General features: G+C 42.7%; 2 protein-coding genes across 2 annotated transcripts in view; both read left to right on the top strand.

The window, feature by feature from the left end:
- The first annotated feature begins 2,830 nt into the window (after nucleotides 1-2,830).
- LOC309367841 (sulfotransferase 1C1-like) lies at nucleotides 2,831-11,219 on the top strand. Its single transcript, XM_081907475.1, has 8 exons — nucleotides 2,831-3,044; nucleotides 4,181-4,386; nucleotides 5,939-6,067; nucleotides 6,746-6,843; nucleotides 8,542-8,668; nucleotides 9,439-9,533; nucleotides 9,710-9,890; nucleotides 11,036-11,219. The coding sequence occupies exons 2-8, from the start codon at nucleotides 4,215-4,217 to the stop codon at nucleotides 11,146-11,148; spliced, it is 915 nt and encodes a 304-aa protein (XP_081763601.1). The 5' UTR covers nucleotides 2,831-3,044; nucleotides 4,181-4,214; the 3' UTR covers nucleotides 11,149-11,219.
- Nucleotides 11,220-14,360: 3,141 nt separating this feature from the next.
- The window catches only part of GCC2 (GRIP and coiled-coil domain containing 2), a 31,920-nt gene continuing 20,948 nt past the window's right edge, over nucleotides 14,361-25,332 (top strand). The window contains exons 1-6 of the mRNA XM_081907493.1: nucleotides 14,361-14,450; nucleotides 17,423-17,485; nucleotides 18,472-18,556; nucleotides 18,887-18,954; nucleotides 20,606-20,710; nucleotides 21,795-24,251. Of these exons, the coding sequence (XP_081763619.1) occupies nucleotides 14,445-14,450; nucleotides 17,423-17,485; nucleotides 18,472-18,556; nucleotides 18,887-18,954; nucleotides 20,606-20,710; nucleotides 21,795-24,251 (2,784 nt within the window). The 5' untranslated portion in view covers nucleotides 14,361-14,444. The remainder of the gene's footprint in view (nucleotides 14,451-17,422; nucleotides 17,486-18,471; nucleotides 18,557-18,886; nucleotides 18,955-20,605; nucleotides 20,711-21,794; nucleotides 24,252-25,332) is intronic.

The raw sequence follows: 25,332 nt of genomic DNA, 5'->3' as shown, positions 1-25,332 counted from the left end.
ATAAAGAATGTTCTACGCTCAACAATGTCCCAAGATCAATTATCTTTAAGCATTCTCAGCACAGAAAATGATTAACTGTGACTTACTGATTTTAATGATGTAATTGATAGGTTCACATCCAAAAACAGTCCGAAAGAAACTGTTTTGACTTTGTATTCAGTCGTACCTTGGAAGTCAACTTCCAAAGCGTTTGTCTTCCAAAGCAAAGCTTCTGATTGGCTACAGGAAGCTCCTGCAGCCAATCAGAAGCCACAGAAGCCCTGTCGGATGTTCAGCTTCTGAAAGAACATTCGAAAACCGGAACAGTCACTTCCGGGTTTCAATTGTTCGGGAGCCAAAATGTTCGAGAACTAGTCTGTTTGAAAACCAAGGTAAGACTCTGTATAGTGAATGTTATAAGATAGCTATGATTCTCCTGTGAATGTTCTCTGTGAATATCTTCATTAATTCCATACTTTTGTAAACTTATTAAAGGTTATAAATTTATAAACTATCTTTTTATCAATTCTAAAAATTCATCAATGTCATACAGTGGTCCCTCAGGTTACAGACACTTCAGGTTACAGACTCTGCTAACCCAGAGATAGTACCTCGGGTTAAGAAATTTGCTTCAGGATAAGAACAGAAATCATGCAGCAGCGGCAGCGGAAGGCCCCATTAGCTAAAGTGGTACCTCAGGTTAAGAACAGTTTCAGGTTAAGAACGGACCTCCAGAACGAATTAAGTTCTTAAGTACTTTCACTGAGAAGATAAAAAAATAGAATGAGGCTTTCTTTCTCGTGATCAGGTGCTATTAAGTCTGGTCCTCCCAAAGTCTCCTAGCTCAGGGTTTCCATTTGCTTTAATCCAGACCTGCTCCCAGGGTATGTGGCGTCGGGTGTGCCTTTCCTCAACAATGAGCAAAAGAAAAACAAGGATATCAAACATTATCTTTCTCTTATATTCACGCATTTCCATTCTGTTTAAACTAGGGATTAACGTATTATCTTGATGGTTGCATAACCAAGTATTGGATTTCCTCTTGAAGGTTCCAGATAGAGAAAGGCATACTGGCATGTAAAGAGGAAAGGTTTTGTGAAGAAGCAAAATCTGTTTCACCCATAGCACTGGCATTTCATTAGCACAAGTCCTATTTAACTCAATGGAGCTTCATATTTATTTTTCTCTCCCCTCTTTACCCCAGTTCCTTCCCTAATACCTTGGATATCTAACTAACTCTCCATTAGTTAATCATTACACTGTGTAAGGGACGCAGGTGGCGCTGTGGGTTAAAGCCTCAGCGCCTAGGACTTGCCAATCGAAAGGTCGACGGTTCGAATCCCTGCGGCGGGGTGCGCTCCCGCTGCTCGGTCCTAGCGCCTGCCAACCTAGCAGTTTGAAAGCACCTCCGGGTGCAAGTAGATAAATAGGGACCGCTTACCAGCGGGAAGGTAAACGGCGTTTCCGTGTGTGGCTCTGGCTCGCCAGAGCAGCGATGTCACGCTGGCCATGTGACCCGGAAGTGTCTTCGGACAGCGCTGGCCCCTGGCCTCTTAAGTGAGATGGGCGCACAACCCCAGAGTCTGTCAAGACTGGCCCGTACGGGCAGGGGTACCTTTACTTTTTACACTGTGTAAACACACAGTATTTCGGTTATCCAGATTAAGAGTTAGGTAAGCAATAGCTGTGGGTTAAACCACAGAGCCTAGGACTTGCTGATCAGAAGGTCAGCGGTTCGAATCCCTGCGACGGGGTGAGCACCCATTGTTCAGTCCCAGCTCCTGCCAACCTAGCAGTTCGAAAGCACCTCAAAGTGCAAGTAGATAAATAGGTAATCTGGCGGGAAGGTAAACGCCGTTTCCGTGCGCTGCTCTGGTTTGCCAGAAGCGGCTTAGTCATGCTGGCCACATGACCCGGAAGCTGTACGCCAGCTCCCTCGGCCAATAAAGCGAGATGAGCACCGCAACCCCAGAGTCGGTCACTAATGGTCAGGTGTCCCTTTACCTTTAAGCAATATACAAGAGGGTCAATGCAAAATGCTGGAGGTCACTATTCACTGAATATCTCGACAACTTTCTGAACGGAAGGCTCTTAGAGGAATTCTTATACTGAAATGAGATCTTTTTGCTCAAAATGTTTGTGTGTATGGAGTTTCTAAGGGTGCCTCCTCACAACGGTTTATTGAAGCTTGGTGACATTCATACACGCAGTAGCCCACAGAAATTGTATTTTCTGCCCAATCATAGCCAGTTTAACTCGAGAAGTTTTGCCACATTCAGTGGGACTTACAGTGCAATCCAGCCAAACATAATAATTTTTAAATGGCATTAATTTCAGAGGAAAAATTCTCCATGTGCTTAAATCTCCCTTGCTGAAATCAACCAAACATTAAGGCTGCAGTCTTGATCTCCCTTATTGGTTAGTTCAGACCATTTAACTTATTGAGATGTCTGAATGAATATTGCTTAGGATTTTGCTGCACAGTGATTGACTTCTGCTGCATCATGTTCTAACCGCCTGCTAAGCAGATTTAGGGTTGCCGTTTTTAGTTAAGAGCACCATAAGTTTAAGATCAGTAGTTATATGTTTAAGATGAGGGTGTAAGTTAATTTGAAATTTGCACTATTAGCAATAATTCAATTTGAAATGAAATACTGGCAAGAAATGGAGAGGAGTCTGAAGTCGCCATTTGTGTGAAATATTTCCATTTGGGGCGTTATCCCATGAAGATGAAGAGCAAGGTTCAAAAAGCTACAGCACACGACACCTCTCTTGCTATTGGCTCTTTCTGAAACACCTTCTTCTCCACCTCCTGTTCCACCTCCTTTTATTTCCCCATTTGCAAGGGAAATTTAAGTTCTATCCAAATCCTCACACTACTCCTGTGTCCCTGTTGGGAGGGAAGAGTACTGTACTCTATCCCACAGTTGTGCCACCAACAGGCAGTTTCCAAGGACGTGGATTTTTCTTGTAGCTCCAAGGTTCAGAGCAATACCTCGCTTTGAGAAGAAGACTACATCCCCTTTACAGTGCCAAGACATCCAGCTGAGTGGAAAGTGTACAAGGTATTTAAGAGAAACTCCCAATCCCTCTTCCAATTTGTGTTGTGAGTATCTGGCTGTGGCAGAGATGAGGGGCCATAGCGCAGTCTCAGAGCATATGCCTTGGGTGCAGAATGTTTGCTAGGTTCAATATTTGGCATCTCCAGTTAAAGGGATTAAATACTAGATGATGGGAGAGATCCACTGTCTCATTCTCTGGAGGGATGCTGCCAGTCAGATCAGGAAATGCTAGGTTCAATGGACCAACAGTTTGGCATAAGGCAGTTTCATACATTGTATTTATGTTGTTTCTACCTATGAGGGGAATTCATCTTCATCATACTATTTCTGTTGCTCCATCAAAACAACCATTTCTGCTTTCCAGGTGGAACAATCCACCTCTCCTCCCCTTGTGTGTTGTTCTGGAGGTTCTTCCAGCCCCCACAGAGTGAATAAGAGGGAGGCGATGGGAGTTTAAAGGCCCCACTGCACTAACAGGAGACATTGGATTGGCTTCACCTAGCACACTCGTTTAGTTGAATCCAGCCCAATGCCTCTGAGTTCTGTGAAGAAACAAGCAATGTTCTATATCCAACACTATCAAAAATGTCCCGGTCTATTTGACTGGGAAATTAGAAGTGTGGTGCTTTGAGGCCCGGTGTATGGCTTGAACTTAGTTGGCGTGGTCTTGGGCAATTTACTTGAGCCTCAACATTATTCTGCAAAACTGATGTTATACTGCAGTATCAGACGCAGGTGCAAAGGAGTAATTCAGGGGATAAGACCCATATGTCTCCACATTAGCCAACCAATTGACTCAAGCAAAGCACAAAGGCCTGGCCCTGCGCTTTGTCCCCAGCATCTGGTACTCAGCAATATGTTACCTCAGAGCATGGAGCTCCATTTAATGATCATGGAGGACAGGTGGGCTTTGAGGCACAGAATGGCAAGGAGCAAGCAGGAGAAGCTTTGAAGGAGTGGAGCTACAGACAGGTGTAGCTACAGACAGGCTAAATAAGGATGGATGGATGGTAGGTAGGTATTGTAGGAGGAGCTTAAGTGAGGAAGTTGATGCAGCCACACTTCTTGGTGGTGCTGGCTGCCACTTCAGCTGGTTCTTGGCCCAGGTCCCAGGTATAAAGTAATATTCTTCTTTAAAGGAAAGCAAAGCAATTGCTGAAGTGTGCCTTCTCCATGCCTTTGGAAAAGATGGAAGAACTGAAGCTGGACTGGGATGTGAAACGATCTGAAGTTGGTGAGGTGGAAGGGATTCCTCTTACAAAGGAGATCTGTGAAAAGTGGCATAAAATCTGGGCTTTCCAAGCCAAACCTGATGACCTGCTTATAGCAACCTATGCAAAGGCAGGTGAGTATGCAAGCAGGAAAGATAGGGGGTGCTACTTAGGCACCTTTGACTTACCAGGCACATAATGTGACCCAAGGCTTGCAGTTGTTTCCACTAGACCTTTGCATCGATTGGATGCAACACACCAGAAAATTATCTTGCTCAAGAAGACCCATAAACATTTTAAAGGAGTTCAGAACCTCCTAGTGGATTGTTCCCATTGTACCATATTTTAAAATCTCTGTTAATGCATTTGTGACTCATGGGTTTGCAAACAGGACCTATTGTTTATAACGAATGTGGATGTTGCCCATGAAATGCCTGCTTTCAGTAGATGGTAGTATGATTCATAGTGATGCGCCTTATGATTGCTTGTCACTAAAAGCACATAATGTTGTTGGACCTTCAAAGGGTTCAAAAGATAACATTTAATGACCCAGACAAATTCAGGCTGAACATGAAAGAGTTGAGGATCTGTAAGCCAATGCATAATGCGGAAGCTTTCAAACTTTATAGCCTATACTATTTTTGCAAATGCATGTTTCAAATCCCAACAAAAATCTTCCTCTGCTGCTTTTCCTTCCTCCACCCCATAACCTCTCCCATATAACCTTTTCAACTTTAAAAGGGGGGCGTTGGACTGCTGTTATAAATACAAGTGTGAAATGTGTAGTCTGCCCCTCATGAAGGATATGTGTACATGGACAGTATACACAGGGAAATAACCAGAACTGGATACCAATGACCGCTACAAGCAGCAGGCATGTGAGGAAGGTCACACCTTCCTGGTAGTAGGTCATAAGGTTCATAAGGATTTTCTTGCATTATAGGGTGGGGGACATAGCTTTAAAGTTAACGTATATTCCTTATGCATTCTTCACTCTCAGTTGACAAATGTATCCTTGATGCCCTCAATTTATATTTATCTAAAAGCAAAATTTGTTGCTATTTGCTCGACAAAGGTCCGTATAGTTAAAGCTATGGTTTTCCCAGTAGCGATGTATGGAAGTGAGAGCTGGACCATAAAGAAGGCTGACTGTCAAAGAACTGATGCTTTTGAATTATGGTGCTGGAGGAGACTCTTGAGAGTCCCATGGACTGCAAGAAGATCAAACCTATCCATTCTGAAGGAAATCAGCCCTGAGTGCTCCCTGGAAGGACAGATCCTGAAGCTGAGACTCCAATACTTTGGCCCCCTCATGAGAAGAGAAGGCTCCCTGGAAAAGACCCTGATGTTGGGAAAGATGGAGGGCACAAGGAGAAGGGGACGGCAGAGGACGAGATGGTTGGACAGTGTTCTCGAAAGTACTAACATGAATTTGACCAAGCTGCGGGAGGCAGTGCAGGAGTACCTGGCATGAACTGGTCCATGGAGTCACGAAGAGTCGGACACGACTAAACGACTAAACAACAACAACAATCAGCATTGAGCTAGCCAAACCATCCGTTCCTTTTAGATGGGAGATGTGTGTAATGTGGACTCTAATATTTTCTGGCTCCAGTCCATGAAAAATTATGAACTTGTAAATCTTTTGCCACAAGACCAAACTCTTCTTTTGTTTCTTATTATCAGGTACAACATGGACACAGGAGATTGTAGACATGATCCAATGTGACGGCGACATTGAGAAATGCCAGCGTGCTTCCACGTACGATCGGCAACCTTTTATCGAATGGGTGCTGCACAAGAATTTGCCCTCTGGTAAGCTACAGATCTGCAGGTCAACTTGTGTAAAGTTATCAGATAAAATATTGCTAAGAAATTCAAAATAATATCCATATTATGAAAGTGTTCCTAAAGAAAATGGAGTGGCTAATATGATCCAGGATTATTTGCTGGAATGTCATATTTCATTCTGAAAGAGGCAAAGTGAGTGTCAGAAAAGGACTGTTAAGAAGTCAGTGCATATTGTCTTTTCTTGTCACTCGTCTTAACTGCCAAAAGAAGAAAATTGCTCCATCTTCTTCTTCCCAAAGTCGTACTGTTGTTGTTTTTTGCTTTGAAAAATTTATCAAAAAACAAAATCAAAAAAACATATATCATGAAATAGAATAAAGATATGAATGAAAAGAGAAAAATAGAAAAGCATTGAACAAATTGTCCTAAGAGGAGGGTCAAATTAGCCGTAAAGTCATCAGTGGCTAGGATGACTCTGAATGTTCCAGACATTCTGAGACTAGAGGAAGATATGAGATCATTTTTTTTCAAAGCCCCTGAAGGCAAAGCCCCAAGGACACTGAAAGGAGATAAACATTTATGTTTTCCACTAAGCTAAGATCTAGCAAAACATTAGCATTGGAAAGTCTGGTCTGTAGTCCTGTAGTCCTTGGATGGATAAAGTTAAAGCATACTGTTGAATAACAACAGCTTGTTTCTCAGGCTTGGATAAAGCTGAAGCCATGCCCTCACCACGAACACTGAAAACCCATCTTCCTGTACAACTGGTGCCTCCGTCGTTCTGGGAACAAAACTGTAAGGTAATGGGTCGGGCAGGAAGCTTGCCAAGCAGGATAGTGTCATACTAGGATTGGGTTCAGAGATCTCCACACAGTTGTGACGCTTACTGAGAGACCTTGGGGGGCAGCTACTGTATCTCAGCCTAACTTACCTCCACAGGGTTGTGTGAGGATAAAATGGAGGGAAAACCACAGATGTCTCCTTGACTTCCTTGGAGGAAAGGCATGATAGAAATATAAGGAACGAATTAATAAATATTTTGCTTGCAGTTGAATTGCAGCTGAATAGAATACTGGCAGGTTTCTAGAATATTGTATCCCAATCTATGAGTAGGGAGAGCTTTCAGAGATTCCAGTGCATGCCTTGGAGTTGGTTTCCTCTGAATGAAGTCACTGGACACTGATGGTGTTTCTGTAAAATCAGAATTTATTTACAAATATATACAGCGGCTGAGCATAAGAGGGGGGCACATCATTAACACTCCAACATATCCTACTTCTCTATTAGGTTTCCCAATATGGTTCCCCAATGCCATAGCACTGGATTCTCATAGAGAGCAGGTCAGGCCTCTGTGTCCCTTTCAGTCTCAGTGCTATTGTCCTCTTTCCCTTTTTTCTTTCTCTCATACCCGCCAACATTTCTCCAAGGAAAACAGGGATGCCCTATTCAATAACAGCAAGAATAACAACAATAACGTTATTACTTATACCCTGTGCATCTGACTACGTTGCCCCAGTCATTCTGGGCAGCTTTCAACATACAGTGGTACCTCGGGTTACAAACGCTTTGGGTTACAAACGCTTCAGGTTACAGACTCCGCTAACCCAGAAATAATACCTCGGGTTAAGAGCTTTACCTCAGGATGAGAACAGAAATTGTGTGGCAGCGGCGCAGAAGCAGCAGCAGCGGGAGGCCACATTAGCTAAAGTGGTACCTCAGGTTAAGAACGGACCTCTGGAACGAATTAAGTTCTTAACCAGAGGTACCACTGTATATAAAACATAATTAAGCATTTTAAAAAAATAAACTTGCCTATACAGGGCTGCCTTCACATGTCTTCTAAAGGCTGTATAGTTACTTATCTCCTTGGCTCGGGGGCTGCATACCCTCTGATGAAAATAGGGATGTCCTAAGGAAAAGCAGGACATTCCAGGACTAAATAAGAAATTGGGATGGCTTCTGTAAATCCAGAACTGTCCCTGGGAAATAGGGACACTTGGAGGCAATATAGGGGAACATGAGACAGGTACCAGTAAAATGATCTAATTCATGTTTAAGAACATAAGAAGAGCCATGTTGGATCAAACCAAAAGGCCTATCTGGTCTAACATCCTGTTCTCATCCAGATGCCTATAGAAGCCCGAGAACAGGAAATAATAACAATAGTCCTCTCCTGCTGTTGTTCCCCAGAGACAAGTATTCAGAGACATACAGCCTCTAATATGGGATACCATCCATTGATAGCCTAAACCTCCATGAATTTGTCTAGACCCCTTTTGAAGTTGTCAAAGCTGGCGGGCCATCACTGCACCTGGTGGGAGCAACTGCCATCATTTAACTATGCACGGTTGTGAAGAGGCATTTTCTTCTGCCTGTCCTCCTGAGTCTTCCAAAATCGAACTTCACTGGACGGTCCTGTGTTCTAGTATTATGAAAGTGCACTTGCACTTTCTCCACTGGCGAATAATGGTATCTTCTCACTTCTATACCCACCGCAGGTCATCTACGTGGCAAGAAATGCCAAAGACAATCTAGTGTCTTTTTATCACTTCCACAGAATGAATCAAATGATGCCTCAGCCAGGAACATGGGAAGAATTTTTTCAGAAATACATGGATGGAAAAGGTGAACGGAATGCTTTGTGCCATGATTTCTACATTTCGTTTTTCAAAGAACTCAATCATTTGTCTATGTATTTTAAATTCAAGTAGCAAACTGATAATGGGAAGTTAAAAACTTTTTGCCAAACACTGCACATGGCTCCTTTCTAGTTAGAAGGGGGAAAACAGACTCGAGCTTCATTCAGACAAGCTGCTGCTGCTGCTGCATATAAGACTAGCTTCTGATCTGGGAATAAGAGCGCAATCTGTTTTAGATGGGATTGATTTATGAGCCAAGGGAGGAAGCTGGGAGGAGTGGAGCAGAAGGCATCCTGTTTAGGAAATCTCCTGCCTGTTCTTCATTCCAGAAGGGAATGTGCCCCTTGGTCCATTTTGCTACAGTCTTGATGTTGAGGCAATTATCTTTTTTATTTAGGAAAAAGTTGTGAAGCTTGAGCACGTTAAATGTTCTGAGTTTGGGTGTGATTTGACAGTTGTTCCATCATAACAAACTCTGATCATAGCAGTTATCCAGCTTAGTCCCCTGAATCAGTGTTGTCTAACCAAGACCTGGGAAAAAATTAACTATTTATTTATTTATTTATTTTAAATTGTCATTGTATTTCCTGTCATTGTAGTCATGGAACTGTTTGGCCCCAGTGAATTTTCTTCTGTCGTGAACAAGCTGACATATATTTTGTAAATCTGTAACATGGCCTTGTTTAAGTTTATAGTCTCTTTAGTCTGTGATATGAAATTCTTCCTTAAGCTGTTTAATTCATTTTTATCCCTTAGTGCTCTGGGGTTCCTGGTATGATCATGTAAAAGGCTGGTGGGAAGCGAAAAATAAGTACCGGATTCTTTACCTCTTCTATGAAGATATAAAAGAAGTGAGTGTTTATTTTTTGGCTTCAGACCACAAACGAGTTAACACTAGACTACAGGGATTCAAAGCTAAGATTGACTTCGTATAGTAAACATGTGCAGGATTGCATTGTTGGTTAACAATTGGTTTATTTTCCTATTCTTGGTTAATTCCTGGATTTCATTCCCTCCCTTTCCACAGAATCCAAGGTGTGAAATTCAGAAGATCCTGAACTTCCTGGAGAAGGACTTGGAAAAGGAGGTTCTAGATAAAATAATCCATTACACACAATTCGAAGTCATGAAAAATAATCCTATGGCAAACTACACCTTTTTGCCTCCAAAGATCCTGGACCATTCAATCTCACCATTCATGAGAAAAGGTACTACTGGGGGCAGGGGTCATTGTTTTTTCTACAGGGGTGCTGCTCAGGGAGCAGAAGGCCTGAGTCTTTTGCACTATGGTCCTGATCTCCTGCCCTTTCCCCTCCTTTTGAAAAACCTTTTTTGGAATGCTTGGCTGGGTCCAATTCAGTGGGACTCCAATCACAGGCCAGCTTTATCTGTTCTCTAGTGGTGTGTTGATCTGTGCTTGCTGGATATTGTGTGTACAGGCAATCCTCTTTTTGTAGGGAGGTTCTGTTCCAGACCCTAGCACACATCAGCAGAGCATGCGTAAGCCTGTTCCGCCATGCTCCAACCTGTTCTGCCCCTTTTAATTACATCTTGGGGGATACTTTTGGGTTTGGTGCCGTGAGTGTGTGTGTGATCACCCATCATTTGGAGGCGCCTAAATTGAGAGTTTCCTGTGCTGGTGGTATTGAATGAGGACAGAAGACTTGTAAGCACATGCAATAGTAGCTAGATGGTGTGGGGAGGCAGAACTGCACTTGAGAGAGAGGAGCTGTATTAGATGTCTAACAAGACTTGCTTTAGCTTTAATATGTACATAAGCAGCAGTTCTCTCCAAGCATATGAAGGTGTGTGTTGGGGACTGTGCCCTGAGTTTTTTTAAAGGCCTAGTAATACTCCTGTTTTCCAGGATTAAATCATTTTTCCTTTGTGGCGCTGTGGTCTAAACCACTGAGCCTAGGGCTTGCCGATCAGAAGGTCGGCGGTTCGAATCCCCGTGACAGGGTGAGCTCCCGTTGCTTGGTCCCTGCTCCTGCCAACCTAGCAGTTTGAAAGCATGTCAAAGTGCAAGTAGATAAATAGGTACCGCTCCGGTGGGAAGGCAAACAGTGTTTCCGTGCGCTGCTCTGGTTTTTCCACATAACCCGGAAAAACTGTCTGTGGACAAACACCGGCTCCCTCAGCCAGTAAAGCGAGATGAGCGCTGCAACCCCCGAGTCGTTCGAGACTGGACTTAACTGTCAGAGGACCTTTACCTTTACCTTTAATGGTAGTTTGTTCCCAATAGTTGTGGGGGGTTTTGCTAGTATCTTTCAAATTTGTGACCTTTGAACAGTAGAATTAATTTTTTTAAGTGAAACTGAATGTTGTCTGTCTTTGGCTTTCTCTGCTCTAGGAACTGTTGGGGACTGGAAGAACCATTTTACTGTGGCACAAAATGAGAAATTTGATGCAGAGTATAAAAAGAACATGGCAGGAACTTCTCTGACTTTCCGCATGGAACTTTAAGCAGGAACAGTGTAAACTCTATTATCCTCTTAGTACATTACATTATTAAAAACACAACCTTATAGAATACACATTTGCCTGACAGCAAGCCTGATTAAACTCGGTATGGCTTAATTCTGAGTCGACATGCTTAGGATTGCACTGCAAAAGTCTTAATCCATCACACTTTCTTGTACAATTCCTTTTATACTTGCTGGTCTTCATTATCTTCTTCAATATAAAGTATATTGTGGCAATCATTTCAACCTAAAATGTGAATTGAAGATGGAGCTATGCTGATTGACATCCCACTCTCTCAGTCTCTAACACAAAATTTGGGGAGTAAATTGTGTGTGTGTGTAAAGCAGAAGTTTGAAAAGGTTTATCCTTGGAGTGAAAAGAGGATCCTTTCATCCCTTCATTCTTTTTCATATACAAAGTGATTTCTTGCGCCAATTCCTAGGGTTCCCAACTGGTTTATTTCAGGGGAGAGACTCTCCTGGAGGCAGAATGAAAAACAACGCTGGAATCGGATTGAGAGTTTCCCAATCCAGCAGTTTATTCTCTTCTGCTTCTGAGGCAGCCCCACCTCACCTGTTTCTCGTTGAAATGATCCATCCATTCTCCACTCCACTTCAAATGAAATAAATATATCCTATGTCCAGTATTCACTCCTGTCTCTCAGCACCCCTGTCTCCCTTGCTCAGTTTTTGTCCTCTCCTCCTCGGACTTGCTCAGGAAGAACAAAAGGTCATATAGCAGTTGCTCGTTGTGGCAGAGATGGCAGGACATATGCTCGGTCTGCTCACTTCTGCAGCCCCACTTTTAAGTTGTGGGTGAACATATCAGACGACACAGCGATTCTTCAAACAGCTCTTGTTTATTCACAGGCCAGGCCAGAACTGAACTGAAGGGTTCAGTCAGGCTGCTTATATAGAGCTCCAGTACAATGTAACTGTAACAAATTTCTTAAACTATCCTGAAATATACTCAGAGTCGCAAAGTGATTTCATGCTCTTTATTCAGCTCATAGTGGTGAGGAGGAATGAATGAATGTCCCCTCAGAGTATCTGCTTTATATACATTATTTACACAATGGGCTGCACATGATTGGCTAATTCCGGAATTCTACTGTAAGCCAATCAGGTTGTGGATTCACTTCTATCTGGAGCATGATTGGGTGGTTCCTGCTAACCAATCATACTGCTGCATTGTTCTAGGACCAATCAGACTGCTGCCTTTTGGAGCCTATTGTTCTAGGACCAATCAGACTGCTGCCTTTTGGAGCCTATTGTTCTAGGACCAATCAGACTGCTGCAGTTTGGATCCTATTCGACTCAGTACATAACATATCCAATCACTGAACGTCACTTTCGATCCCTTATTTACATAACTATCTACAGTATCCCCTGCTGGCCCAGGGTGAGAACTTCAGTACATAACATCTCATGCCAGGTGCACATGCACACTCATAACCCCCTCTCCTCTTGAGCCCCGTCCAGTTCTTTCCATTTATCTGCACTCCCAACACTGAACTCCAGAGATGGGGGTTAAATAGAATAGGGGAGAACACCCACCAACACCAATGTCTACACTAAGGTTACCAGATTCCCCCCCCCCCCCAATGAATCTGGAGACACTTTTCAACTTCAATGGATTTTGTATGGGGACTGTTTTGTAAATCGGGGACATCTTGTAACCTTAGTCTACACAAACATTTGCTTTGACAGGTGTGGGAGAGGGGAGCTCAACAGGCACATTTGCAAGACATTGTGGGAACCAGGACATTTGCAGGGACCAGGTCGGCAAAGCCTGGGGGTAGGCAATGCTGAGCTAGGGTACCCCAAAGGTGTGATGAGGTGTGAGGCAGCATCCTGCATTTCTGGCACAAGGCATCAGGTTTTATCATCATCAAAAATCAACACACGGAAGAGAAGATATGCTTAGGATGCAGTGGCGTAGCAGGGGGGGTGCAGGGGGGCCCGGCCACACCGGGCGCAACATCTGGGGGTTAGGGTTAGGGGGCACAAATCCACGGGTTAGGGGGCGCAAATCTATGGGTTAGGGGGTGCAAATTACTTGCCTTGCCCCGGGTGCTGACAACCCACGCTACGCCACTGTTAGGATGCGAGCAAGCATTAATGTTATAAGGTAAAGGTAAAGGGACCCCTGACCATTACGTCCAGTCGTGACCGACTCTGGGATTGCGGCGCTCATCTTGTTTTACTGGCCAAGGGAACCGACGTACAGCTTCCGGGTCATGTGGCCAACATGACTAAGCCGCTTCTGGTGAACTAGAGCAGCGCATGGAAACGCCGTTTACCTTCCCACCGGAGCGGTACCTATTTATCTACTTGCACTTTGATGTGCTTTCGAACTGCTAGGAGCAGGGACTGAGAAACAGGAGCGCACCCCGTCGCGGGGATTCGAACCACCAACCTTCTGATCAGCAAGTCCTAGGCTCTGTGATTTAACCCACAGCGCCACCCACGTCCCTAATATTATATTATACAGTACTGTGGGACAAAGCTCCTTGTAACCCTTAGAGCTGCGCTTTGACCCTTCTGTGGTCCCATATCCCGCCCCCCGCCCATTATACGCTTTTTAATCTACTGTGCTGTACACTTAATGTGGGCTTTTTTTTGTTAAGGCGATCATTGCTCCACCTTGTTCCACGGCATGACTGCAACAGCTCATTGTTTATTTTCCACCCGCTTTTACCCAAAGAGCAAGCACGGCCACCGCACATGTGAACGAACTGCGGGAAAGACTCTAGGAGACGAAAGATGTGCTTTCCCCCGCTTATTTGTTTGTTTTGCAGCGCAGGAAAATCTTCACTAAAAACTTAATAAATAAATTAAAAAGTGCGTTCGCGGTCTGATCCATTCCAAGAATCAAAAGGACTTTGAAATAAGCAAATATGAGCAACTGAAGAGGTTAGTGGGAGATTTATTTATTCTTTTAAAAACTGTACAGCCAAGTCTTTCAGGGACGGTGTTGATGCTGATTTCCGCCCGCCCGCCCCCTCTCCCCCTGGTATTTCCTCTTCACTGTCATGAAAGAGGAAAAGAACTCGTGGGGGAAGGGGGCGTGGCTTGAGAGGAGGCAGGCGAGAGGCGCAGGGAGAGAAGAGAGCCTGGCCGGGCCGGTTGCCACGGCGACCCAAGAAGAGGAGGGGAGCCGTCACTCTGGTCGAGCCCTTCCTCGTTTCGCTGACGTCAGAAGCGCGCGCGGTGGGAGAGCCGGTGACGAAGGCGGAAGTGCTTGCCAGCTGAGGCGCTGAGGGAGCAAACGAGCTTCGCTTTCCCTCCGTCGCAATGGAGGTAAACCGGGGAGAAGGACTCGAGGGGTGGGGGGAAACGGCGGACGTGGGCCCTGGGCTTCCCCCTCCTCAGCCCTCATTCATAGAGGGACCTCCGCCTCCGCCACTTGCGGGTTCTCCCCGTTTCCCAAGTGGAGGGTTAGCGAGGGGATGAGGCTAACCCGGGGTTTGTGGTGAGGGCTGCCTGGTTTGGCTTCGTCTCCTGCTTTTGCCAGGGGCATGGAATCTCATAGAACCGTAGAATTGGAAGGGACCCCCGAGGGGCATCTAGTCCAACCCTCCTCAGCTAGATCTCAGCTAGATCGTGCGTGATAGGTGGGCATCTTACCCAAACCACCCCTGTTCAGACGGGTCTCTTCCCCCCCCCCCAACACAGGAGTCGCACTAATAATAATAATAATAATTATTTATTATTATTATTATTATTTATTATACCCCGCCCATCTGGTTGAATTTCTCCAGCCCCTCTGGACGACTCCCAACAGAATATTAAAAACACCAAACATTAAAAACGTCCCTAAACAGAGTTGCCTTCAAATGTCTTCTAAAAGTCAGGTACAGTGGACACTCGGGTTGCCAACGTGATTCGTGCAGGAAGCACATTTGCAACCCGCAGTGCCCCCGCCTGCGCATGTGCCGGTCGTGATTTGGTGCGCATGTGCAAAGCACAATTTAGTGCTTCTGCGCATGTGCAAGTGTCGAAATCCAGAAGTAACCCATTCCAGTACTTCCGGGTTCAGCGCGCTGCACAACCTGAAGCATCTGTAACCCGAGGCATGACTGTAGTTGTTTATTTCCTTGACATCTAATGGGAGGGCGTTCCACAGGGCGGGCACCACTACCGAGAAGGTCCTGTGTCTGGTACCATGTAACCTCACTTCTCGCAGTGAGGGAACTGCCAGAAGGCCCTCAGAGCTGGACCTCCAAAACCTAACAATATTGGTTGGATGCTAGGACCAGAATCCTGGAAATTCCAGGAATAAGGGGCTTACCTCTAAGCACACCTGAGTAGAATTGCACCTCTTAATCAGGTTTGACCCCCTTCTCCAAATGTGGTATATGTAAGGCTATGAACTCCGTATTGGCCTCTGCTGCTTCGCTTTTAAAGCAGCAGCCTGATATACGCGGAAGTCAAATCGGTCAAGCGTATGGTACAGTGTCTGAGAGAGTGCAAGTAGAGGAACTTGGTTTAGTGTGTGGTGGTTTTTAAAAATTATTTTGAACCTTAGGTGATTTTAGGTAAGTGTAAAGGCTCTCTTAGCAACAAACAAACACACTCCTATAGATCCACAGTATGGAAAAAAGATTACTGAGGAGATGTGTATGAAGCACAGTGAACACCATAAAGCACTGTATGGATGCTGAGTGTAATTCCCATCACTTTATGTCTGTGCTAGGAACATTTATTTGGTAAGCCTCAGTGTGCCAGACTGCTGTTAAAAGACACAGAATGAGGGCTGAAAAGAGATGGCAGCCCTAAACCAGTGTTGGAAAGTGAGATATGAAAACTAGGAGCTAAATTCAACCTTAAACCTAGGTTATGGGTGCAGCAACGGAATGTCTAGGCGTGCTTTTTATAACAAGAATACAAAGCTGAAAATGAATGAACTGCAGCTGAAATATTATGTTCATTTTCCACATAGGCTCGTCCTTCCCCTGCCTACCCCCCTAATATTCTTAACAGGGTCCCTTCCCCAGTCTTCAGAGAGTAGCTGGAAGTGGGGAGGCAGAAAAAGGTCCTTTCCTTCCACTTCACAGTTTTAGTCTGAACTCTTAGGCTCAGAAACTGCTCGCACCAATTAAATTCCCTGTCGCAAAATGCACCTAGAACAATGGGAGTTTCGAACATTGCCCTAAACATCTGCTGGCACTATGAATTCAGCTTTCGAACACTGGAATGAAACAGGGTGCATAAACTACATCTTCTTTTAGCAAAGGTAGCTTTGTAATTGTAGTGACTAGGCCTTGGAAACATTTTTATTCTTCGCGTTGTCATGAAGTATTAGAAAATATGAATGCCCTGTTTATATACTGAATGGTTGTTAATGGTTAGCATAAACACACAACTATCTGTTCATTCCTGAGATTACAAATAAAAAGTATCCCTTTCTGCATGCAAAAATGGATGTTTGTATGTTTTGGAAACATCAATGGTGCTGATTACAAGGTAACAAGATTGGATGGCGATGGAAGTGGATTAAAACTAGTAGAAGGTTGAGCAGGTGATTAAAGAAGAATGAAGCGGTAACATCAGGAATGTAATGGACATATGCTTGCAACAGGAGTGGGAAACTTAATTATTTTTTGGAAAAAAATGTGTTAAATTTAAATAATTTAGATGGATTTGTTAAAATTTGAAAACTAATAAAAATTAATATTAAAAAAAGAAATAAAAAGTATCCCTTTAGATTAAGTTGTAAACTATTCTACACATTTTTTCTAATAATCCCAAGCTGTTTAACATGAACATGAAGGCCCGTGTTATTAGTCATCTGGCAATTTAGGGTGGTGTTCCATTAACATACTTTTGACACCCACTCAACTCGCCTCCTTTTTACTTGATCCAGGTGAGGCAGAATACCATACACCCTGACATCTAGGCTGTCATCAAGAGATGCCTGTCATCTAGCCAATAGCTTATCAGGTCCCAGAAAACTACTAAACACTTTGAAAGGAGTAAGCTCCACTGAGGACTTAATACTTAATGGATTAAGGTATTGAATTGCTCTTTAAGCAATTCTGTGTGTGCTAACCTGGGATTGTGCAGTAGTGGCCTTTTTATTTGCCTATTATGTTCTGCTTTTTTATTAATATCCATCTGCTTTAATAGTGTTATTGATTTAAATGGTCTCTTTATTGCTGTACGTTTCTTTGAATACACTTTGGGGTGGAATGGTAGTGTAGGGATGGAGAAACAAATAACAAAATGGATTGCATGCATCAGGCTTTTATCTGTAATTTTGTTTGTTTCAGCTGCAAGATAGTGGTCAAGAAATGGCAGCGTCACCTTCCACATCCACAACAGGCAAGTCAAAGGTAAGGTTTCCTTATAAATATAATTTGTTCCAGTAGTAATAGATCGACAAAAGGAGGTCTGTCTGTAGGTGGCATTAAAAAATGTTGCATTTTCAAATGTAAGAACTGGCTCTGCTTTATTTGCAGAAAGTGAAGTCACTGCAGCCATTAAAAAGTAATCTTTGTATGCAGCAAAGGTTTATTTAGCAAGTACAGCTGGCAGCTATTGCAGGAAACAAATGTACCTACCAGCCCTCTGAAAAATGCTTCAAATATTTGGTTTTCATTTCCTTATTGCTCATTTATGTAACAAACCTTGTTAAAGGTTGTGCTTTCTATAGTGTTCAGCAATTTAGTCTATAGTTCCTCCTGAGCTTCATCTGTATGGCAAGCCTAATATTTTGATGTGTTTGAAGATGTTCAGCCATTTTTTTATTTGGCATCCCTCCAATATGTTTATATGTAGACTCCTTTTGAAATTACTTCAGATAAACTGAAAATGTGTTTGGAAATCATTATTCTGCAGTAATTTAGGTTCCATCTTCCTAACCTTGAGCCTATGAGAGCTGGCATCTCCCCTTGGCTAACGTGGACTAGTTTTTTGCTTAGCAAATCAGTGTAGGTGATGCTATCCTCACTGCTTTTCGAGCTGTAAAGAGCCAGAATAGTAATTTGAGATCCCATCTTTACAGAATAACATAGCAAGTGCACAGTTACTGTGGTACTGTAGGCTGTGTTGCCTAGCGTTTTTCAGGGCTGAGTGCCTAATTCTCTTTTACTGCTTCTGTTCTGAAAGGGTTATCCCACTGTAGGTCTGGTGGAGACAAATACATTCAGCCCCTGCTAATGTTGAATCAGACATTTGCAGGATGCTTTGCAAACTCCAGAGTTCTTTGTGAAGCTTCTTCTGGTAGAATGAAATAGGGCAAGCATTAAAAGTTAGCTTGATGTTCTGAAGTTCAATACCCTTAACTGCTATTTTAGAACGTTATTTATTAATTTTGCAGCTGGATACTTTACCCAGAGAAGATCTTATCAAATTTGCAAAGAAGCAAATGATGCACGTACAGAAAGTGAAATCCCGATGTTCAGGTACCTCCCTACTGATGTTGGTTTTCATTTTCATTTATTTTAAAACAGCATGGCAGACTGCATGAAGCGTATAGTCCCAAAAAAGGCCCACCAGTACCATTAGCAGCAACAAATAAGAGTCGTGAGACCCCAAAAAGCTTTCAGAAATCCTGGGGAAATGGCGTGAATATCCGCCAGGCTTGGATCTGTTCCTGCTGATGTTAGGCGTAATAATGACCATGAATAAACCAAATTAGCTGTATAGAAGAAACTTTGGGGTTGCAGAAAAGTCGAATAATATATGAAATGAATGAATTATCCTTATTCAGAGAAAACACTGTTTCCCCTTAGAACTGGAGAAAGAGATTGAAGAAATGAAAACAAAACCTGCTGCTGGAGGAACTGATGATATTCTTCAGGTGGGAACGCATAACTTACCAAACACTCCTGAGGCTGGTAGGGTGGCAGAACTGTTGCAGCTTCCCAAGCCCTGCCAGCTCATACCAGTTTGAGTGGAATATGGGGGCAGTTTATTGTAACTTTTCACTTAGCCAGCTCCAGGCTGATGTAACTGGGGAGGAAGCTGAGAACCAGGGCCATTGGGGAATCTGCAGTGCTTTCGATCCTGAAAATGGAACACTTTCTTGGGGCTTTCCATTTGCCTACCACTGGCAGAAGGATCCCCAGCAGTAGCTTTCTGCATGTCTGGGTGAAGCCAAGGCAGAACCTCCACTGGCAGCAGAGAGACAACTACACACAGTTCTTAATGCCCCCAGCCATCAACACAGACTGGTGGTGGTAGGATTGTAATCTTAACGCATTATATATTGTGCAAGGGCTTTTCATTTCCAGTAAATGCATGTTTTGGTTAAAAGGAAATAAGCTCTGCCTGTGTCATACCAGTGAGACTCCTTTTCTCAGCTGTCTGGCAGGTTATTTACCTATGAGTTAAAATGCAGGGCATTGTGTTTTATTGAAAATTATCCTTTTTAGGATTTCCTCCTAAAGTGGGCTGCTTCTCATCTCATGAGATTTGAAAATCAATTTGCTACAAGTGTTCCTCAAACTATAATTGCCTGTTGCAGGATTTACCGGTCATCTTAATGATAGTGAGCAACTGAAAGCTTGGTTTGATCGTAAGCTTAACTGTGGTTTAGTATTACGTTCATAAGCCTTGGACTTATGCACTCCCATCTCCCCTGACCCACACCAGAGGAAATTGGGAGCTTTCAATTCCATTCCATTAACCACAGTTTAGTGCAATGCTTGAAACCAAACTCTTTCAAGCTGGCTTATTTCAGTAAAGTACCGTTAAGATTAACCACAGTTTAGGGTTTGGACGTACCACTAAACTGTAATTAGCTGAAAATGACAGTGAAAACTTTTAAGTCTTCTCGTGGTTACACCTAAGAAGAGGGGGAAATGATAATCTGATGCTCAGTCACATGACTGTAAGCATTAAGCACAGCCAATAAGTAATAACATGATTGTTATAATAATCTCATACCCATGTCTGTTCCCCTCTCCTAGATCAGTGCAGTAAATTCATTAGTTAAGCTTCAGATAAAGAAAATTTCAGAGCATAGTTAGGTTAACCATGTTGTGTATTCAGATATGGATGTGTTTTCAAACAATGTTATTAGATTTTACCACACTTATTAGTAGCGCCAGAACTGCCCCAGACAGAGCCAGGAGCATATCCCTGGTCAGGTTCTGATTGATTTAACAATGCTTTCTGTCTAAGGATGACTTTCCAGACAATAAATTATATCTCAGTTAACTTTAGAGTGAATATCTCTGTATGGTTTTAATGTAAATGGAGCCTGAGGATCAAGCCCATGATTCTGACACATGATCAAACTCTGGGTTTGGTTCTGAAGTGGGTTAATAATTTAGCCCATTGAGTGCAGCTGAAGAACTCTCAGTCTCCATTTATTCTGTGGCACAGGAAGCAAATGTCAATTAAAAAATGAACCAGCTTTCAACATCTTAAAGAAATACAGTTCCTCTTGTGTTTTTGTTTATAGTGAAGTGCGTTCTTCCTTCATGCTCTGTCCTTCTTAAAATTAGGCCCTCACAGAGAGGCTGGATGTTGTTCTTCTGGAGAAAGCTGAAATCCAGCAGCAGTGTCTAGCTCTGAAAAAAGAAAACGTGAAAAGGCAACAAGAAGCAGAGGTACTCCCTAATTCTAGCTTATTTAATATATTTCTGTCAAAGAGAGCCTTTCCTGTCTTTTAATCCCTTTTGTTTCTATTCCAAGTTCACAAGTGTCATGCACTGCCCCTTTCCTTGATCCTAAAACAGGGAGGCACAGCAGATACGAGTGTATTCTCTGGGGAAGAGATATTCAATAGGCTGGGGGTATCTAATGTGGTACCATCCAGATGTTGCAAGACTAAAACACCCATCAGCCCCAGCCATCACAACCAGTGGCCAGGGATGATAAAGTTGTAGTCCAGCAGCAACTGGAGAGCATCACATTAGCTATCTGTGGGCCAATGGTTCTGTTGCAGTAAGGCTTACTAATCTCTCAACCTTTTATTGGAAATTGCTTTAAACATCTTTTCTTTTTTAACCAGAGCACTTGCCAGTACCTAGACATGTGAGGTGGCACAAGTGTTATTCCCAGCAGATGGAGAATTAAGATACTGCCAAAACATTAAACAATTGAAACACTTCTCATTTATAAGGCCTCTCAAGTTTCCCATTTTAGAAATCTCTCAGAAGTATATCTTGCCGCCAAGAACAAAATATGGTTTAAATTATTTTTGTCTGTGAAATGTGTTCTGCTTTTTCTGGTATGCATGTCAGTTAAGAGATGACAACTGCCATTAGATGTAAGGCACACAGTTACTTAAGTTGGAAGTTGCATGCTCAGTTTTGTGAATGGAGTGGAGAGCAATAAAGTAGATTAAATATATATTTTATTTAAGCAGACTGAGTAAATCTTGTGCAACCTTTGAAATCCTATTTTGTAATAGGTCAGATTTGTATTTTGCTTTTAATTGAGGAAATGTGTTTTCAGCTTGGATGGGAAGGCAGATGTTGATGAAGTAACGCCAGTTGTGCAGATCTCCTATACATGTTTTTGTGTCTGTCTTTATTCTTAGATTCTTTCCTCTGTCAGATGGGGTTGGGGAATGAGGATGGGTATTGGGTGGGTTTTGGTTTCATTTTGATATTTTAAGTGCTGTAAATTGGGCATATACTTACAAAATGATTAAGATATGCATATATGCTCTGAATATTTTATCATTAGGCTGCTCTCGCTAAGGAAGGAGAATTGCAGAAGAAGTTTGCACAGTTGAACACTGACCACCTGAAGGAAATCGAAGGTCTTAAGAATGAAACCATAGCAACACAGTCCAAATATGATGAAACTATTGCCACCTTGCAAAAGGAACTGCTTGCAGAACGGAGCAAACAAGAGCAGCTCACAGAACAGCTTAATTGCCAGAGTAATATCCACGAAGAAATTAAAAGGCTACAGGAAGAGGTCCATCAGACTAAGGCTGCCTATGAGGAACAAATACTGAATCTGAAGAAACAGTTGGAAGCTTCCATTGAGGGTAAGAAGGAGGAAACTGCCAAACTGCAAGATGTCATTGAAAGTAATTCTCAGTGTTACCAAAGGGAAATGGATAGATTAGATGAAGAACTAGGTAAACAGAGGACTGCTCACCAAAAGGAGGTGTCTGAGTTGACATGTCAGCTTGAAACCGCTGTCAAGGCATGTGAAGAGGAGCAAAATAAGGCAGATCAGCTAAAGCAGAACTTGATAGAGCAATACAGGGTAAAAGAGAGGGACATGCAGGATGAATTGCGTGCTTGTAAAGAGAAATATGAGCGTGAACTGGAATACATAAGGCAAACTCTAACGAAAGATGTAGACAGCTTAGAAACTGGAAATGTACAGTTGGAAACGGAAATGGCAGAAAAGACCAGACATTTAGAAAATGCTTTAAAAGAACTGGAATCTCAACACAGTATATTACAAGATGAGTTAACCTACATGAACAATGTTAAGATGAAACTGGAAGTGGAAATCCAGCATGCACAGGATGAATTCTTCCACGAAAAAGAAGATTTGGAGTTCAAAATTAACGAACTGCAGCTTGCCAAAGAGGATCACTGTGGCGTAGTTGAAAAACTAAAATCGGAGTTGAAGGCAGTAACAGAACAACACGAAAAGACTGTAAAAGAAAATAGCCTGGAAATTGAAGAACTGTTAGAAAAGCATAGAAGGGAAATTTGTGAGCTTAAACAATCAGTATCATTAAGTTTAGAGAGAGAAAATCAGTCATTGGCTCTTGAGATAGTGGATCTTAAAGAACAATGTCGGAAGCACCTACAGGAGAAAGAAGATGCAATTGCTAGTTACGAGAGCTTGCGTGAAACGATGGAAACCTTTCAAACTGAATTGGGGGAATCAGCTGGGAAGATAAGCAGAGAATTTGCATCCATGAAACAGCAGCAAGCTTCAGATGTTGATGAACTACAGAAAAAGCTTAGAGCTGCTTTCAGTGAAAAGGATGTTCTCCTTGAGAGTGTAAATCAGCTCCGGGAACATACAGAACAACTTTCCTCCAAACTCGAGGAGCTGGAAGAGCTAAGGCATAAAATAGGGACTCTCCAGGAAGAGAATGAGAAACTTGTTGCTTCTCTTCATCAAAGAGAGGCTGCAGTGAAAGAACTGGAAGAGAAGGAGAGTGAGCTTTCAGCACAGAACGATAGCATCCTTGACAAACTGAAATGCTCTGCTGAGATGATAGAAAGCCTCCAGGGGAAATGCAAAGAGGAGAAGGCAGCAGCTGAGGAACATCAGCAACGAGTTGAGGCTCTTAGCTTATGCAACAGTGAATTGGAGCAACAGGTAGAGGAGTTGATGGTGAAACTGAAAGTGGAAAAAGAAGAGAACCAACTGAAGCTGGGGGAATTGGAACAGCAGATTGAAGCTCTTCGGCAAGATAAAGTGCACCTCTCATCTGAAGTAGCGAGTCTACATGACGAAAATAACAAGCTCAAGGAAGACAGGGACCAAGCAGGGAAAGAGCTGGGAAGCATTGCATCTGAAAAGCGGGGCTGGATTGTGTCTCAAGAGAAAGCAGATAATTTAGAAACGAAATTGCAAACAGTCTGTGAAGAGAAAGACCATTTGACTAAGGTACTTGAGGAAGAAAAGGCTTTCAGATCTCTTGTCATGAGTCAGCTCTGTAGCCTCCTTGAGCAGATGGGCTCCAGAAACCCAGAAGAAAATGAAGGTGAAGATGTAGCCGGTCTGCTGCAAACTGCGAATGAATTATTTGCAAAAATGAAGCAAGAGATACAAAGTCTGAACTCACAAAAGGATGAAAACGTTCTTCTACGGGAGGAAATGCAGAGGCTGCAGGAAGAAAATGCAGCCCGTTGCCTGGAACTCAGATCTCTTTTGGACGATTATGAAAATGAAAAACTCCTGTTAAGAGAAGAGTTGGAAGGGGCTGTTTCTGAAAAAGAAGCCCTGCAACTAGATATCCAGGAGCTGAAACACGCCAGTGAAAAACTCAGGAATGAGAACCAAGATATTTTAGTTAGTATGGAAGATCTCTCTGAAAAGCATGCACTCTGTGAAAGCAAAATAAAAGATCAAGAAGAGGAGCGGAAAAAATTAAGCTTAATCCTTGAGCAAAAAGAAACAGAAGTCAGAAACGTGCAGGCTGAGCTTTCTTTGCTAAAGGTTAGGGTTTTATTATTGAATTGCTCCCATTTATCCCCCAAGCCTCTTTAGAACAGAATTTGGGAAAGTAGTGGGAATTGTGAAATTCTTTGGTTACAATCTTTTGCTCTTACATGCAAAAGAAATGCCACGAAACTTGAACTCTTCATATCTCTTGTGAGGTTGGTGAGGATGATTTCATACTTTGCGTGATAGACTTGTCTACTGCCTGTACAACAGTGTTGTGGTACATGCAGTAAACACAACTCTTGCGTGAAAGTGTGCTTCCTCCTTTCATCCCCAGATATAAGCATTTATAGATGTGGAACCTGGGTTATGGGTTGGATTTGTGTTCTGAAGATTAATTATCCCTGAGTTCACAACAACTCTTGAAAACTATTCTTTTAAGAGTGGCTGCTAATTTGATCTTGTTGCCATTAAATTTAGTCTTGTGCCACTAAATGCATTTTAAGATTGTGTTAAGTAGTCAGGGGTGAAACTTCTATGTTTTTTATTGATTCCCCCCAAAATTCTGGAAAATGAAAGTGAGCTAGGGTCTTCAAGACTTCTAGTATTCTTCACTTTGAGACACTTTAGAGGTGATAAAGCAGTGAAGCTAGATGGTTGTTGCAAGTGAATAATGCTTCAGGGATGCTCTGTCATTGCCTTATCAAGAAGAAACTTGTTGCCCAAAGAGTTCTGCTCATAGGGCAGTAAAGAAATATTAATAAGTAAATAAATAAAATAGCTGGTCTGAGGAGGAAAAGGATCCGGGAAAAACCAATGGTGCCATTTTTAATTAGAAAATACATGTATTGCTGGATCTTAAAAAGTGATATCATTCTTACTGGAGCCTTTCCTAGTTTTATCTGCTTGTCTTTATCCTATAGAGAAAAATAGCAGATGTAACTAGGAACTCCTGTTAACACTTAGGAGTCCAGTGTTACACCGAGCAAAGCAGAATGAAGGAATCAGCCTCAACAGCTTCCATTGTGATGTCACAGTGAGACCACAGGTCACTTTGCTTTATCTCTGGGAACCCCACCACCAAGCAGCAGCAGACATCTGTGTCGCTGCTCTACTGTTTGGAGAGAAAATTGCA

The sequence above is a fragment of the Podarcis melisellensis genome (genome assembly GCF_964234715.1).
Source record: "Podarcis melisellensis genome assembly, chromosome: 4".
NCBI lineage: Eukaryota > Metazoa > Chordata > Lepidosauria > Squamata > Lacertidae > Podarcis > Podarcis melisellensis.
The sequence above is the reverse complement of the archived record's forward strand: the minus strand, read 5'-3'. Positions and strand labels throughout refer to the sequence as shown.

Bases quoted from the DNA above. Each gene is read 5' to 3' on its own strand.
- LOC309367841 (XM_081907475.1), top strand. From the start codon at position 4,215: ATGCCTTTGGAAAAGATGGAAGAACTGAAGCTGGACTGGGATGTGAAA. The intron at 4,387-5,938 runs GTGAGTATGCAA...TCTTATTATCAG, and splicing joins AGCAACCTATGCAAAGGCAG to GTACAACATGGACACAGGAG. The intron at 8,669-9,438 runs GTGAACGGAATG...TTTATCCCTTAG, and splicing joins GAAATACATGGATGGAAAAG to TGCTCTGGGGTTCCTGGTAT.